Source organism: Cylas formicarius, unplaced genomic scaffold (genome assembly GCF_029955315.1).
Source record: "Cylas formicarius isolate icCylForm1 unplaced genomic scaffold, icCylForm1.1 PGA_scaffold_7__23_contigs__length_41026272, whole genome shotgun sequence".
Classification (NCBI taxonomy): Eukaryota; Metazoa; Arthropoda; class Insecta; order Coleoptera; family Brentidae; genus Cylas; species Cylas formicarius.
Genome location: NW_026844352.1, coordinates 10,774,661 through 10,791,912, shown reverse-complemented (window position 1 = coordinate 10,791,912; position 17,252 = coordinate 10,774,661). Strand labels below are relative to the sequence as shown.

The window sequence follows — 17,252 nt, the reverse complement described above, 5'->3', positions numbered from 1 at the left end:
CGCAACAGACCAAACATCATGATATATAACAAAGACCAACGAAATGATGATGGACATTTCCGTACCCTCCCCCACTAACATTGACAAGAAGTATCAGCAGAAAGTTGACAAATACATAACGCTCGCTCAGGACATGAAGCAGACCTGGGCCGCAGAGAAAATCAAGACTATTCCCATTAAAATTGGAGTGACGGGCGAAAGCCCAACGAAGCTGGCACGGAATCTGGAAGCCATCGAACTGCAGAAGGCCCTTTCTACGCAACTCCAGAAAGCAGTCATCCTAGTAACCTGCAACATAATGCGAAAGGTGCTAAACCAAAAAATCACAATAGAACATTAAACGCAAAACTCCAGTGTTTTGTGACAACACTTCACCGACACTGGAATCTCGACTCGTACTCTGCGTCAATTAAAAAAAAATAATAATAATAATATTTTGACACAGAAAATTGCAAGAAAAGGCAAGAGTGCAGCGCCCAGACGTATCTGTTTGCTAATTTCTACACTTATCCTGACGAAAACAGAAGACGGATCACAAAATGCCCATACATTTTAAATTAAAATTTTATATTCGTTACCTATATATCGAAAAAAAAACTTAAAACTGCCTCTCTAGCAAAGCTAACAGCTAAAAATGCTACTACACTTTTTACATTTTTGAAAGTAACTTTTTTAGCTTTTGGTTTGTTAGGAAAGCAATTTATCGTCGCGTTCTGAAGGTCATTATGTAATTTTGCCAAGTCGTAACTGAAGGATATGTCAAATATACCAGATCAGTAACGAGGAATAATGACTTTTTTAAATCTTAAATTTAAATTGTCTGTCCTAAAAGTTATTTCTTCTGAGAAGTATTCAGGGTATTTTGTTTTAATGATTTTGAGCAGCGGTGTAGTGTCATCAAAGAGATGTACGCCACTGAGTTTTTTGCAATTTTTGTTATTTATTTTGAATAAGCCACTAAAAGTACAATTTAAGTACAATAAAAAAAAAGTCAAAATGAAAGTGTAACTAAATGAACCCCAGCGTTAACGCATCATTTTTGGAACACCCTGTATATACAATTACAATGTTTTCCGGCAATTACTATTTTTTGTTCTTTTAGTATTTTATTGTTTGTAATGTTTTTTTCTGCAACATTTTTAAGCAACGTTACTTCTCGTAATGAAGGTATTATTATTATTATTATTATTAAAATAAAACACATCTTCAAGGTATAAGTATTTTATTAAATGGGTTCGCAAATATATTAAATTAATAAATATAAACAATATATACAAAACACCTTAATATAAGGTTTAATTATAATTATATTTTGTACTACACAACTCGAAAGACATTTCTTATTTACATCGAGAATGAAATATAGTGGTAACTTCATATGATGCCTATTAACTAGAGGCTATAAATACATAAACTAAAACTAAAATAAACTTATGTTGGGAATGCGTCGCCAAATGACCTATTTGATCATTAATTTAACGTTCCACGGATGTGGATGAATGAACGAATGAATCAACAATCATTTTGAGCATTCGGAAATATCACATTATTTCATAGTAATTACAAACTAGGATGGCAGTGAAAAATATAATCAACAGATTAAAAAATAACAAAAAGAGACATATAACAATCAATAGTCAATAATTGTTGTCGAAATACTTTGTAGGCAATAACCAACTGATATAAGAAAAATACTATAAATTCAATACATAATTTACGAAAAACCCAAAAATAAATATATATTTATAAATATTTGTGCGGTAACATTTTCTTAATAAAAGCACTATTAAAAATATTGTTCGCCATACATAGGAGGTTTTCTTCTAACCGTAATCACGCAGCATTTTGGTCGTATCTCGTAAAGTGGTTAACACGAATCCCAGAAAAACACTTACAAATGTTGCTGAGTTTTGCTTTACACTATACGTAATAACAGTTTTCAATTTATCCGCTTAGCAGAAAAACCAAAGAAAATTACACTCGATGCGCTTAAATTGTACCTATTAAGTAAAATAGATAAAATCACATTTCTTTGGCTAACATTGAAATAATTTTAGCTACGCCAAGAATCACATTTACTACACATCCGACGGATGCTTAACCACATTGTTCTTTTGATACGCCACTGACATACCGTGGGTCTTTGTTGGTGTGTTTCCCGGAGTCTGCTGAGAATCCAGACTGCTATTGTAATGACACCTTAACGTTTCGAGGTAAGCGGTCCTGAAACCAACACAATTATCGTTTTCGGGTTAATTTGATGTAAAAATTATCTTTTCTGATAAAAATTATAGTTCGCCCGTAAACATTCTACCAAACTATTTCAAAAAATTTGAACATAATATGCAAATTTGCTTGATGATTTCGTAAACCAACCAACTTATTTTATTGTTCTCTTCAGCTAGATAAAAACGCTAAATAAAATATTCAAATTTTGACAATTGGCTTGACGAAAATATTTGAATCTGCAACCTGTTGCAAATAATATTATAGGAACTAAAAATAGTAATTAGTAAATACTTTGAATATTCTTACGTAATGTCAAAAATCGTTTATTAAACAAATGTTGAACAAAGTTGTTAAAAGTAAAAAGAGATCTTTGTATAAGGTTGAATATTTGATAAGGTTTAATATTTTGAAATATTATAATAAAAAGTTTTTCCATAGCAAAAATGCTATGACAGCGAAATGTAGCCTAAAATAAAACAATCGAGCAACTACAGAAACGTCAATATTGAGGGTTGGTGCGAGTTTCGAAATCAATTTTTAATAGTCTTATGATACCTATTATCGTTGTTATTGTAATACAAATAAATTCATGTCAATACAACGCTTTTTAAAAAAAATACTAATAATAAAAAAAAACAAATCAAAAAGACGGCATATTATTTCCAACAACAAAAAAAAATTAAAAAAATGAAATTTTTATACCGTAACAATCCCAAAATTTTTAAATTTGACTTATTTTCATTTTTTATTATAGTTTTTTGTCCATCTGAGTGATTTTCGGCCAATATTAATGCATTTTTAACAAAATTGGTTCCATTCTTGAAAACTGAACAAATTTCCACTTGCTACTATTTCCAAATCTACAACTTTATATAAAGTAACCCTTTTTGAATAATCAATACCATAAAATTATAAAAATGGGATATTCCCAATTTTGGCATAAGGCTATGAGACGGAGACGTCGATATATATATTTGGATCTCTAAAAGATCACTTTTGATATAAACTAATAAACGGTCCACCCGGTACATGGGACAACCAAAACTAAACATTTAGGTTAATTGGCATTGTCATTGTGCTTTTTCGTGCCCCTGTTATCTGCTCGACTAATTTCTGAATTTTGCTATTGAACGTATTAAGAAAAATTCATTTCATTTTTTGTTTTCCACTAAAATCTATATAAAACCTGCAAATTATTAATGGACGAACACACAAAAGCTTCCACCCCGTCTAGTAAATTAAACTAAAAACCGCTAAATGCTACATCGATAATAAAGGGTCTCTTTAAAAAAATATTTTTACCTGTATTGTTTGTTCATCGTCACGTACACCACTGGATTAACACAACTGGACAAATATATCGCCAAATATCCCAAAACGTGTAGAGGCGGGTGTTTCACTTCGCTGTCATACACTTTCACTATGGTAATCGGGAGGTAACAGAATACGAAGCACTTGAATATCACGAGCACCATCTTGGTGATTTTCATTTCGCTTCTTTTGAATTTTCCCCCGTTCGTGGTGTGCTGCGCTAACCGCTTGTGAGAGTTTCTTACGACCCAGTATATGCTGGAGTAACATATCACTATAACGACGGACGGCAGTGCGAAACCGGTCACGAATAGGGCTACTTTGGGTGAATTTCCTGCGAAAAAATTATAAAATACGTGGCAGAAACCAACAGTTGAAACACCGACTATACAGGCTAATTCCAAATGAAAACACACCTCTTAACTGAGGATACTCAAGAGAAAATTGAGAAACATTTCCACTTTACAAAAAAAAAATAGATACAAAATGATGATATTTATATTTATTACTTTGTTTAAAATACTAAGCTAACATTTATTCGTTTTGAACTGCTTAACCGTGTTTAAATATTTATTATTGCCACTTAATTTTTCATTAAATATAAAGATTAATGACTATCTCTGTCAATAATCAATTTTTTTTTTGATTTAGTGAACTGGTGAGAACCTTTTGAAAAATAAATACAACATCCTCTTTTATAGAAATGAATTAATTAGTCTTGATTTGTTGACTAAAGCTAATTTGAGAAAATAAGCGATCATAATCAAACGCGATCAATTGAACACGGGAAAAACTTAATACTTCACAAAATTCAACTATATTTAGTTTTTTTCCCTTAATCATATTTTACGTTGGGATACAAATATTAAGATGCGGTTATCACTGAATTGTTACACTCTTTTTTGGCTATAGTAATGTAACAAATCAGTTAGTTTCCTTTATTTTTATTCGGATTTTTTTTTCTAATCGCAATCGCCTCACTCATAGCACCAGTGAGAGCCTTGGACATCGACAGTTCTTCCCGAAAATGTTCGAATGTTCCACAACTTTCCTTGCCGAGATAGAGCAAAGAGCATTAATCAAAAAAGCTTGGATTTTGCCTGAGTTTTAAAACTGTACGTACTCTAATGGTTAATTTTAGCAAATTTGGTGGAAACCGGAATTTAGATATCATGATCATTTAGGAAACTCGAAAATAATTTCCAGCCTTTCCTTATGGTCTTTTTTTATATTTCTATTACCATCCGCTTTCCTAATACATCTTACTGGATTGACCTGTACAATCGTTACTAAGTTTGAGTATTAATTATTTTGAAGAAAATTGAGAAATTGTCATAGTTGCACCAATTTGAACAGCAGTAAAAGTTAAAAAGTGACCTCTTACTTAAAACTTGATTTATAAAGGACGCTAGGTGCAACCATGTATATCAGTAAAGCAGAGCGTATTTCCTTATCTGTAAAAAAACTATAATCTGAGTATTTCAAAAACCAAATAGCATGCCCGCGGATAGTTCTTACCATTTTTATCGGGGTTTATCGAGCATGTCCCGAGCTTTTCGTCCATACCGAACTCGCCCCATTTTCCTAGCAGCGTGGGTATCATCAGCCCATAAACGAACACCCAAATAAGGGCGATATAAATCGCCACCTTGGTTTTGGTGTAAATTTTCTGATACAGGTGAGGCCAGGCTATAAGGATATACCTGAAATAATACGCAAAGCATTCAGTTACTGATGACGAAATAATTTTCTTGAAGGAAAATATTTGACCAGTAATGCGGTAGGAGTTGGAAGGCAGATTTTAGATTTTAGAATGTACGATTTATCTGCTATCACCGTTATGGTGAAAACCAGATGACACAACAAAAAATTTCATCACATTTTCATAAAATAAAACAACTTTTAAAAAACATTGGTCATGACGTCAGCGCTGATATCGAAATTTTCACACAAGAACAAGCACACTTATATGCGTAATATTAGTTATTCTTTTTCGACGAGCCAATCATTACTGACTGTTTCTATGCTATAAACTAGCAATAAAACAAGTTTAGTAATACTTCAAAAGACTCGAAATAACTTTATCCTCTTTTCCATTACATTACAAAACCAAGATATTTTAACATTATCTGTACAAAACATGGTTCTAAACTGAATCTGCTTTTCTATCTCCCATTAGTTCACTGCTATCACTATTTTTCCAGCTTATATCTTACTCTACCTACATTTCCCCACTATCACACCGAACGTATTTTTTAATTTTTCTTTTTGTATTGCATGGTAAATTTGATACTGAATTTTGCAGCAGCTATATTTCTGAGGAAATATTAAAAATTAGACAGGAAGCAGTTTTTTTTGTTACGCTTGAGGATCAGGAATGGCTTTTATGGTAAAATTTCTTATTTTGACATATTTTATCGAATTTCATTTACGCGACTGAAGTCTATGCATTAAAAGTAAGAAACAATTTCGTTCCATTTTTGATATGTTTTCCAATTTCTCAAATAGATTTTTTTAATTATTTTTTTAAATTTTTTGAGATCGAAAGATTTTTTTTTAATGTTTGAAACATATCTTAGATATTCGTAACGATATAAAAAATCTGAAAAACATTTTTTTTAAACTTAACCTGTGGCAATATTTCCACTGTAATTTTTCATCCGCTTACCTGTTAATTGAAATGGCGGCCACGCTTAACAACGAGACTCCGATGCTACCGTAGCGTAAGGTGGGAATCATCTTGCAAAGGGTTTCGCCGTGTATCCACGTGCCGTGGAAAAATTGACTCGCTGAAAACGGCAGCACGAGGAAGCAGAACAGCAAATCGGATATGCAGAGACTGGAGAAAAAATATCTGGATAAGAATAAACATGTGTATGATAGTATAAATGAATCTGCATAACGGATATGTAATTGGTGGGACAGTATCTACATTTTATTGAATATGAAAACGGCTGAAATATGATATGCCTTTATTTTTATAGATTCAGAAATTATTGATGGAAGTACATATAACTATATCAATAAATCATTAACAAAATGAGAAATCAGCAAAAGTTACATTAAAATTGAAAGGCTCAAACGATTGCACGAAAACAAAATTTAACTAAATAGCTATATTGTAGAACTATTTAATGCAGACCTTATATGCTTAGTTATTTGTTTTTAATTAAACACATTTGGAGCTACTATGGATTTGTCAAACACTTTAGAGGCGTTGCGGAAAGAGGATCTCTCGCGGTGTGGAGAAGAGCACCCGCGAGAGATTATAAACGTAGAAACGTAGAACGTAGAACCCGCGCCCCTTGAAGAATTCTGAGATAAACGAATACTATATATAGACAATAGCAAAATAGAATGTCAAAGTACAATATCTCAATTATTTCGAACAATTTTAACGGGCATAGAATCTAAACACTTATATATTAAAAATACTTTCAAGTATATGTGTTCCGTAAAAGCAGTTCAACTTAAAAATATGTATTTTTGTATAATGGTTTTCCAATTTTACTTTCACGTTACCAATTTATTGATCCAAAATAGAAAATAATTCAAGAAATGCGCCATGTTTATAATATCAAAAACGTCTCTTAAGAAAATCAAATATATTAATAGGAGTTCAGAAAAGCACCTGAGTAATAATTTTGTATAGTGGATTTTACAAAGTCTTGCAAACTTAACAATAATTCGAAGACTAATTAATTAGTTGTATTTTTAAGTAAACATTTTAATTTAATTTTCGAATGATCAATGAATATCGTTCTTTAATGGCTAAGTTTAAACAAATGAAAACAAAAATTCACTATTTTTCCAATTAAATAGATTATCGAAATAATTATCTAAATTTATAAAGAAAAAATAAAGTAAGGCGCTTTTGTTAACTAATTAATCAAAACGAATATTACAAAAACCAACTTTTAATCCTCTTTACTTTTTTTTGTATAAATACGCAATGATTGTTAAATTGTAATTCCTGGCGTTGACTGTCAAATGAATATTATTTAAAATGTAAGATATAAAGTAAGTAACGCACTTTTAAAGATATTAAAGCACATTTCGCTATAGAAAAATACAATGTTGTTCTCAATTAAATAAAAACTTTCCCCGCACTTTATTTTAGCAGGTAGGGCTGGTAATATTTCTTTTTTGTCGCAAATGACTTTATCGTCAGCTATTCTTAGTAAAATGTAATGCCTTTTTTCCCTATAACCCGCATGATAATCCTTATTGGTTGTCAAAATTGCCTTGAAATATATCTACCTCAACAAGATATAACGTAATCATTTTTCCACCAGGTATTGGAGATGCGTCACTACATCGCGATCGACAACTATTAGTCACGAACGTGTTAAGCAAGTCGATTTGAGAAAATACTTTCTCAACAAAATCCTTATCGGCTGGCTTTCGTTTGCATGATAATTTTGCGTGGAAATAATGCAGGAATTCCGATTCCTGACGAGGGAAAAAATGTCAATGAAACGGAAACCGACAAATAACGTTAACGCGATTTTAACAGGAAATGAGCACCGCAATTGCGTACGAGAAACGGTTACATTGTTATAAATAAGCCTTGCCCAAAGTATGGTTCGATTGGATATTACCCTCGAAGCTGGAAATTACGGGAATATATTAAAGTGGAAAAAAATTCAATACTGAATCAATGAATTTGGTATTTTGAGTGTTGTTGTATATACAATTATATCTTATTGTTGTTTTATTATTATTATTATTATTTTTATTTTGTTTTAGTAGAAAAGAGATCATTTCAATACGGCCTATTTAAAAATCAAACCGCTTCTTTCTCGAAATACAGGATGTCAAACTTTAAAGAAAAAAATTTTTTTTTTAATTACACCAAAACGTTTTAGACGATTTTGGCAAAATTTGGTCCAGCTATTTTTTGCCAAAGCGTATTTATTTTGTGTATAACTGAACTAAACTAGATACGAAAAAAATAAAAGGACATAAATTTTTTTATTTTTGATTGCTTATCAAAAAAATTATTAATTACTCAAAACATCATTTTCGTACCATAACTATGGTCATTCGGATGTCGTTGAAAATAATTTTTTGCCAAAACGTGTTTATTTTGTGTATAACTGAACTAAACTAGATACGAAAAAAGTAAAAAGATAAAAAAAAAATATTTTTGAGTGCTTATCAAAAAAATTATTAATTGTTCAAAACATCATTTTCGTACTATAACCATGGTCATTCGGATGTCGTTGAAATTAATAACTTATAAACTTTGACATTTTTGATATTATCTTTCGTTGATATATATGCTCCTAAAATTTTTCTATCTATCAATTAAGAATTTTAGAAATTATCGATTTATCTGTCGAACTGGAAAATAGAGTCTGTTTTAAATTTTTTAAAAGTTTCATATATTCCATATTTTTATTTACATTTATTGAACAACTATAAGTAATGTTATCTCAACTTGTTTGTATATTCCAGTGCACAATCAAAACAACTTATTGTTTCTCATGGCAAACAAAGGTGTAAATACATTCAAATGTTAAATTTTGGTTTAATTATAATAACAAATTTATTTTTCCAAGTATTTTGCCGATTTTTAATCAAAACAAATTAACTGGCTGACTTATCGCCACAAGCGCCACGTAAAAAAGGTATTGCACGCAGCAAACCATATGAAATTCTGCAGGTTCCTTTTTCAAAGTTTCAACAATTACTATTTAATTACTATTAAGAAGTAGTCAAGACGATCAAGAAACAACCAAAGCGAAGCTAAGTTAAACAAGACGGAACTAGTGACCAGTTCACCTGTAAAATGGCGTGGTCATTATAGAACTTTGATACAGTTTTTTTTTATTTAAAAAATAGCTGGTTTCTAGAAGAACTATCTTTTAAAAAGACAGTTTCAATATTATCAAATAGCTGAAACTACCTGGCAATGAACGCCGCTGCCACTGTCCTTATTTTGGAATGTCTGAGTAGGGCAACGATTGTAAGTAAATTCCCCATTACGCCGACAAGCATTATGATAATTGTGAACGTCCCAGCGGCTGTCATCATTGGACGGGAGTACCTGAAAAATAGAAGCTATGTAAACAACAAAACTTTTAAAACAACGCAACGCGACAAAGTGGCATTAAACAAGGTTCATCGGCATGATGTGGTTTGTAGGTATTCCTGTCAATTGCAAAATACACGACATTGGGCTAGAAATGGTATAATTTATAACATCGATTGGCCGTTTTTCATATAATATAAATTAAAATAATGCAGATCCCTTCACAGTAAACACTTATCCCTACATTTCACTACTAAACTAAACATTCTCGTTGAAAACTGCGTAATTGTATTTCATTTTAAAAATGACAATCAAGTTTTGTAACCTAATTGATTTATTATTACCAATTTATGTTTTGGGACAAGAGGTAATGTTAAGAAAAAGACACGACCGTTAGCAAATAATTCTCTAAAATTCGCTATCTGAATGTCAGTTCATTTCTCCTACTGAAGTGGCAACATTTGGTATGCAGACGATATTGCTTAAATTAATGTGTGATGGGATGCTGTTCAAGAATATCACATTTCGGTTGCTTAAAAACATATTCGTAACCAACCATTACGCGATCGCGTTATTTACTTTTAAATTTTGAAAGTTTCGACCATCCATTTTATTATACATAACATTTTAAAATCACGAAAAACTAAGGAAACAACATATCTAGAGCAATATTATGAGGGAAACATTCCAGCGCAATCAATGAGTCATTGGTATAATTAGGTAATTAAGTTAAATTTTAAATTGCTGTTAGCAGAGTGCGAGATTAAATTAAAAAAACTTAATTTAGGAGGCAGCTGCCTAAATACAATCGGGTTTATCTGTAGGTATATCTGCAATTGCATTCACCGGAACACTTTATCATTTTTGGACATACCACACCCAATAATTGCCTGTATTTATATATTTAATATTGTGTTTTTGGTGTTTATAAATTAGAGAAAGAGAAGATTGCAAAAAAGTGTATTCCAGAAAAAAACAATCTTCAAACTATGGTCTCTGTGAACACATAAAAGGTCCTTTCCATTAATTCACTTATTTTGTTGTTCTCTTATTGGAACCAGTTTTGGGAATGAAGACAATCTTGAATCGTTTACAAATGCAAATCACTTTATTTTCAGTAATAAGAAAATTAGAACAGTGAAAACAGTAATCACTAAAAGTGAAAACTGTAATGGAAGGGGATGAAATTGCAGCAAAGTACATGATTTATTGCTAATCATCAAGCGTACCAACAAATAGTACCTACTGTCCAATTTTGAACTAGCAGCAGCGTTATCGAATATGGAAACATCGGCAAAAATAGTGCAAAAGCCTTGAACTGAGGTGGCTTTTACTTGATGAAAATCCATTTATCAAAATAAATAAGAACTAAAAGTTCAGATTTTCACGAAATTATATATTATGACATGACAATGTCATAATATATAATTTCGTGAAAATCTGAACTTTTAGTTCTTATTTAGTGCAGAAGCCGCCTAGAAAGTATTTCAAGGTCAAAATTTCAATGCATACAAAAGTTTGAAGTGAAGATATTCATAAAAAATCATGGTTTTATTGCTTTGAGAATTCAATAATGTAAATTAGAAACATATATAAGATATATTAAAATTTTAATACAATTTAAATTAATGAGTTTTTTAAAAAAATGGCTGGCTTATTTGGAATGTCAACAACTAAACTTGTTTAATTGCTAGTTTTCAACCTAAGGGCATAGACGGTAAACAATTCGACGAACCGTAATCTTTCGAAATTACTATGTAAATAAAAGAATTTACATATACAAGGACTAAATTCTATAGAAAGAAACTGTTAGTAAAGATTTGTTTGTCGAAAAATAATTATTAATATCTAGCAAAATTTATAAAATTACAAATATGAAAATGTTTGGCTGATAACTGACGAGAAGGTATCGGTACTGGTCTGCCGTCATTACCAATATTGACCGGAACATATTACTAAGAATATTTTTCAACATTTTAATATAATATGAGAAAATTTATTTTTTTTGTGAATACCATAGCGAAGATGCTGAACAACGCTTTGGATGGGGACTATTTTTGGAAGCAAGTAACTTTTTGGTGTCATTAATCACTTAAACAATTTATACGGGCATTTAACTTCTCGTAACTATTGCAACGATCATCACATAAATTGTTTATGGGACAATAAGTTTCGTGCGTTCTTGCAAGTGCAACGAATCATTGAGGACAGTGGTGTGCGGTCGCTGGAAGAATTCGAGCCAGAATTTCCAGACATTCGTTAATTTACAATTTCACTACGTGACAGATAAAGGCCACTTCATAACAGGATTTTTTTTTCAAATTTTATGTAAAAGATTAAACTAACAGTGTGGTCAGCCTATTACTACAGCTAAAACGAATTTAACAGTTAGCATAGAAGAACCACACACCAATAACGGCAGATTTTTGTTGCTTTACAACCTGAAATAACAAAAACATGTATACAGTGTGCGAGTGGTAACTTCTTCAAAGCTATTTTTCTCAAACTCGACAGATCTAAAGATCTAAGATCTAAAGATCTAAGATCTAAAGATCTAAGATCTAAAGATACACAGAAAATATGAGATTGTCCATCATGTGTTACAAGTTTGAAATGTTCGTATTTAATTATGAATTGATGCCCATATTACAACGCAAGAAGATCTACATGATATTGCCCTCGCTTAACCTTCATTACATTATTTTGATGACTTGGTCGCCACTGGTAAGCGAAATGGTTAATGGTTAAACCATTAAAAACACACACATAAAAATGCAAACTAGTAGTTTTTCTTTTAATTATAACAGGCATAAAAACGCACGAAGTGTGGCGCTGGCCGCTACAAAACAATAGGCAATAAAGAATATGACACAGAAGCCTTTGTAAAATAGTGTGTTGCGCAATTTGTTTTAACGATTGCTAGAACGATTAAAAAAGCGCAGTACGCTTGCTTGGACTAAGAAATAATGCAGGAACCTTAAAAATATTCATTCTTAAGTGTTACTAACAGCGGCAGCTATGTTGATGAGAATACCCAAAGACTCGACAAGCCGCATAATATGTAGTCAATATTAAAATCACAGTCTAAACAAACCAAAACCAAACAAACTAACCAACCTGCATAGAGTAGGTTTTACTATAAATGAATTACAAGTAACAAATATATTTATATTCAGATATTAATTGGATTAATCTGAACCATCAGTATTGCAAGGCAAGGCAATGCCAAAACTTTAGGATTTAATTTTTGAAATACTGGTTAATCAGTATGTCAAATTGAACTGGCACCGTTGCATTTCATTTTGTGGCCGTGTTTTATTTTATTATTATTTTATTTTGGTTAAAATTTGTTTTAATTTTATTGCCCAATAGTTATTTTTTTTTAGAGGTTTTTAATGCGTGCTTATTTAGGAAAACAACATTGTTTTTACGTAGGTGCATGGTCCATTTTAAAACAAACAACGCTTTGAAAGTGATACAAATTATAATTCATCAATTTAAAAAAATGAAATTGTTATAATATAAGGAAAAAGTAAGTATCCAATATATCGACATATTTAATAATTAATTATAAATAATTCTTAAAGGGCTTGACAATTTAATATCATTATAAATGAAGGATCTAAGAGTTTTCAATTTTATTCTACTAAAGTCGCATTATTGTTGTTATATCCTGAGGATATAACAACAATATAAACTAGTATTTTGGTTAGTTTAAAGTTCGACAATATTAGGATTATGCTCACATAATTTTAGTATAATCTCCATCTGTAAGACTGACTGTCCTCGAACATATACAATCTCATTTTAAAAATGTATTTATTTATTAACAGGAACTAACCTAACATTATCTAAGACCGTATTAAAGGTTGGATATCACAGACACTATTCGCATAAGGGTGAAAAAGAAGTAATTTAATCTTATTACTATGAAGAAGCAAACCATGAGCTGAAGATCACTGAGATATTATATTTAAATCTCTAATGATCCTGTGATAATCCTAAATGAATAGATGTCAGCATGTCAGCGTATTCATTAAGATCCATGGATAATCCATATTATAATAATAATATAACAATGAAATTCGAAGTTTTATCTAGAGTTAGGATGTTTGGTTTTTGTTAGTTAGGTTTTTTAATTAATTAGTTTAGAAGTAGTTTAATTAATCAGTAGTTTTAAATAGGCTACGTATACGGTCTCTGAATCGTTTTTTCTTTTCTTTCTCAGGGCATAGTTTCGGTATAGCATATTTGTCCCGTTGCCTTTAAATCATTTGGTAAGTTACTATAGGCTATAGAGTTTTTAATAACAAGATCCAAGAAAGACGTCTGGGATAGGTGATATGTTTACCTCATTCATTGGCTAATGCTAGCGTTGATATTTTCTAGAAATTAATTATTCATCAGTGATTCATATTTTATAGTCACAGCTTAGCCAGTGCAGGAATAGTGAAACAGAAAAATACGAAAAATTATCGCTTCTTTTCCGCGCGCCACTGGCACGCAACAACGAGGCGCTTAAATAATCACATGCGGCGCACATGTAGACTACAAAATCGAAATGCGTATACAATAAACCGCGCAAAGAAAAGCACTTACCGGACCAATTCCGAAAAATGCGATCGCTTCACCGCATCTTCCATGGTCTGTGCGAAAAACCCAACAGAGAAAAACAAAACACCCGCGCACACACACTGCACTTCGGGCACACTATTAGACAACTAAGCGCCTGGGGTGCGTCCCTATGCCCACAGGATGGTTAAAAATTAAAATTAATTAAAACTAATAAAAAGACCGCGAGCGAGGGAGCAGCGCCGGCCCGCTACATTATTTAAACGTCAACAAATGAATGAGTTAAAAAGTTGTCCGCGTAAACTACTGACGTATGCCGTCGTATTAATTCTTGCTGTGTGCTAGGTGTTAGTCACGTTAACTATGGAGTCATTTTGTTATTTATTTATTAATCACGCTTTAACTGGAAATCCTCGCGGTTTGGTACAGACCGCATGGTCGTGGTACCCGCAGGAGGGGGGGAACGACGAGGACGATAGTGTTCGCGGTGATTTACCGGCGAACAATTTTTCGATCGTTTTGGTTTGCGCACGCGAGAACAAATGATAAACCAACGTTGTGCTTTGCAATGCCACTTAGCAAACATTTTTGAGTACCGCTTGAATAAAAAACTGAGTGGTTTATTCTGCAAAGGAACAAAATTGATTTAGAGCTAAACTGTCTACAAGCAAAGTTTCAGATGTGATTTTTCAGCTCATATTTGATGGAATGAATAGCAAAATCGAAATTACTCGTGCATTCCATATCGTCAATCACGGGTTTCTTTGAAAACGCTGTATATTAGAAGCCAGGGCTTCTTATTGGGTTCAGTCCCAATTAAATTGCAGAACCCAGCGGGTTGTTGTCAGGGGTGCTGTGCTATCTTGTAATTATGCAATACATGATGTTATGTTTTATTATAATCTGAATAACATGGCGGGCTGACAACATTGGATTTTACGAAATCTATATATTCAACTCAAAGTTAGAGTACACCACTTAAACTACTTTTAGAGTGACAATATCTTCATGAATTAATTCATGTGGTCGGTTCACGACAAAATTTTACGAGTGTAACGCACCACTTTAGTATCAAATACTCATCAAACAAATTCACTAAATTTTGGGAAATTTACACACCAAATAGAACTCGTTCTACTTTTCGTCAAATGTTTGCCTCAATTCAGTAATATCAACTGTTGAAACTAATCAAAAAGCATATAGCGTTTTTTACAACTTTAAATAAAATTTTTGGTAACTTGTTTCTAGAAATTTGTCCTTCATAATACCAAAATATATCCTTTACAAACTTTTAGAAAGAATAATAGTGGACTTTGATATTCGAAAACTGTAGATAAGATTCGCCTATGGCTACCAATCTTATTTTTCTTGTGCATCTACATCTCGAATATCTGTGTTCATTTTCTATGTTTGGATTTTTAGACAACTCAGTATATCATCAAAAATTAAGGCGTTCAAGTTCCTTCTTAACACATTTGTTAATCAATTTTAACCCTCCTAACCACCTTCGCTACCAAAAATTGGTATTAATACATTCTAATTTTTTTTTAATGATTAAAAAATTACAAAGTATGTAACATATTTAATAATAAGTTATTCTTACAAGTGGGTATTGAAAATAAGATTTAGTTCGTTTCATATTACCTACGGATATGTCATTATTTTTGCTATAACAAATTTAATTTTGTTCCTGAGCTGCAAATTTTTATTTATTTACAAATTATGCTGTTAATACATGCTTATTTAAAAAATATATATTTCTATTGCGTTAAATTGCAAATTTTACAAAACAAACGAAACAAAACAATATATGTCCGATAAATGTGAAACACATTTTCATATGTACTATAATTCGATTCACAAAATGGCTTCAATTTTACAACTTTTTGAAAGTGATTGTCTACGTAATACCGACCGACCTAATACCTATGCGGAAAAAATAATAACGATGCTATATCAAAACGTTATTGTGAAAATAACTAAGCGACCTTTTCGAAATTTTTTTGTTTTGGCAGATTTACTCTAAATAAATGGCAAATCTGAAATTTCAAGTGGAATATTATATGGCACGACTGCTATTTTGTGTGTAGACACTATTTACAATAACCTCCACCTAACCAAATTTAAATAAAACCACTGAAAATTACAGGGTGTTAAAAAAAGAATTTATTTTATGTTTGACATTATAATAAAGTGATATTTATCGAATTTTAGAAACAAAACAGTTTATAAGACCTGTTCATAATATAAGCCAATTAATTGCCTCCTTCAATGTTGGAATGATGTTTAGGAACACCCGGTATAATATACAACGTTATGTATATGTGTCAGCAATAATATAAATAATAGAACTCAGGAGACCTTTTAATACCCTTTAAATTGTTTATTTACAGAATTTTTCTCGAAAATTGATTAGATTTAATGTCAAATGTTCTTACCACATTTAAACTTTCAGTACATTCTAGAGCCCAAACTAGCACAACCGACTTTAACATAGCGCATCTTATGAAAAAAGCGGTCCCTTCTAATCAGTAGTACAACATTAACATTTTATTCAGTTTCCTTTTTAAAAAATGTGTTATTTGTGATAAAAATCGATTTTCCGCAAAATTTAAATTTCCTACAAAAAAAAAGTGCACCTTGTAGTTTTATATTTTTTTGTTTGTTTACTAAGGCAAATGGGAAAATATAATAAACACTTATGACACATAAATCATTTTTTACCATTTACAACAGTAATTTTCAAAAAAAAAACTTAATAAACCAACCTACATTATTTTGGACATTTTCCCCATGTCCGTCATCATTACAGAGTTAAGTGTCTTTTCTATCAAATGCGAGGACCGCCACACATGGGTATTACTATTTTTCGACACCCCGAAAGTAATTATTTAATCACATGACGCTGAATGGAAATAACACTGGCACAATCGACTGTCTTCCTCGGTGACTCAGGCAGACTGATTTGATCTTCGAATAGTTTATTTATGTATGCTGTAAAATTTGTATTTCTACTGTCCCGCCCTACCTATTGCCCTTATCTTAAGGTGCTCAGTAAATGATTTCGGTTTGTTCAATTCTCAGAAAACTCAACTCAATATGT

The 17,252-nt window shown here is 31.5% G+C and overlaps 1 protein-coding gene across 3 annotated transcripts; it reads right to left on the bottom strand.

Moving 5' to 3' along the window:
* Positions 1-1,219: 1,219 nt before the first annotated feature.
* On the bottom strand, positions 1,220-17,086 carry LOC132704674 (G-protein coupled receptor moody-like). 3 transcript variants are annotated; one of them, XM_060674839.1, is made up of 6 exons: positions 16,922-17,086; positions 9,452-9,592; positions 6,209-6,394; positions 5,059-5,243; positions 3,532-3,874; positions 1,220-2,223 (listed from the first exon to the last, which is right to left on the bottom strand). In XM_060674839.1, the coding sequence occupies exons 1-6, from the start codon at positions 16,954-16,956 to the stop codon at positions 2,079-2,081; spliced, it is 1,035 nt and encodes a 344-aa protein (XP_060530822.1). In that variant the 5' UTR covers positions 16,957-17,086; the 3' UTR covers positions 1,220-2,078. The 3 variants fall into 3 exon arrangements, with proteins under 3 accessions (XP_060530822.1, XP_060530821.1, XP_060530823.1); XM_060674838.1 differs by lacking the exon at positions 16,922-17,086 and adding an exon at positions 14,177-14,497; XM_060674840.1 differs by lacking the exon at positions 16,922-17,086 and adding an exon at positions 14,177-14,497 and having other exon boundaries at positions 6,209-6,379.
* Positions 17,087-17,252: the final 166 nt, after the last annotated feature.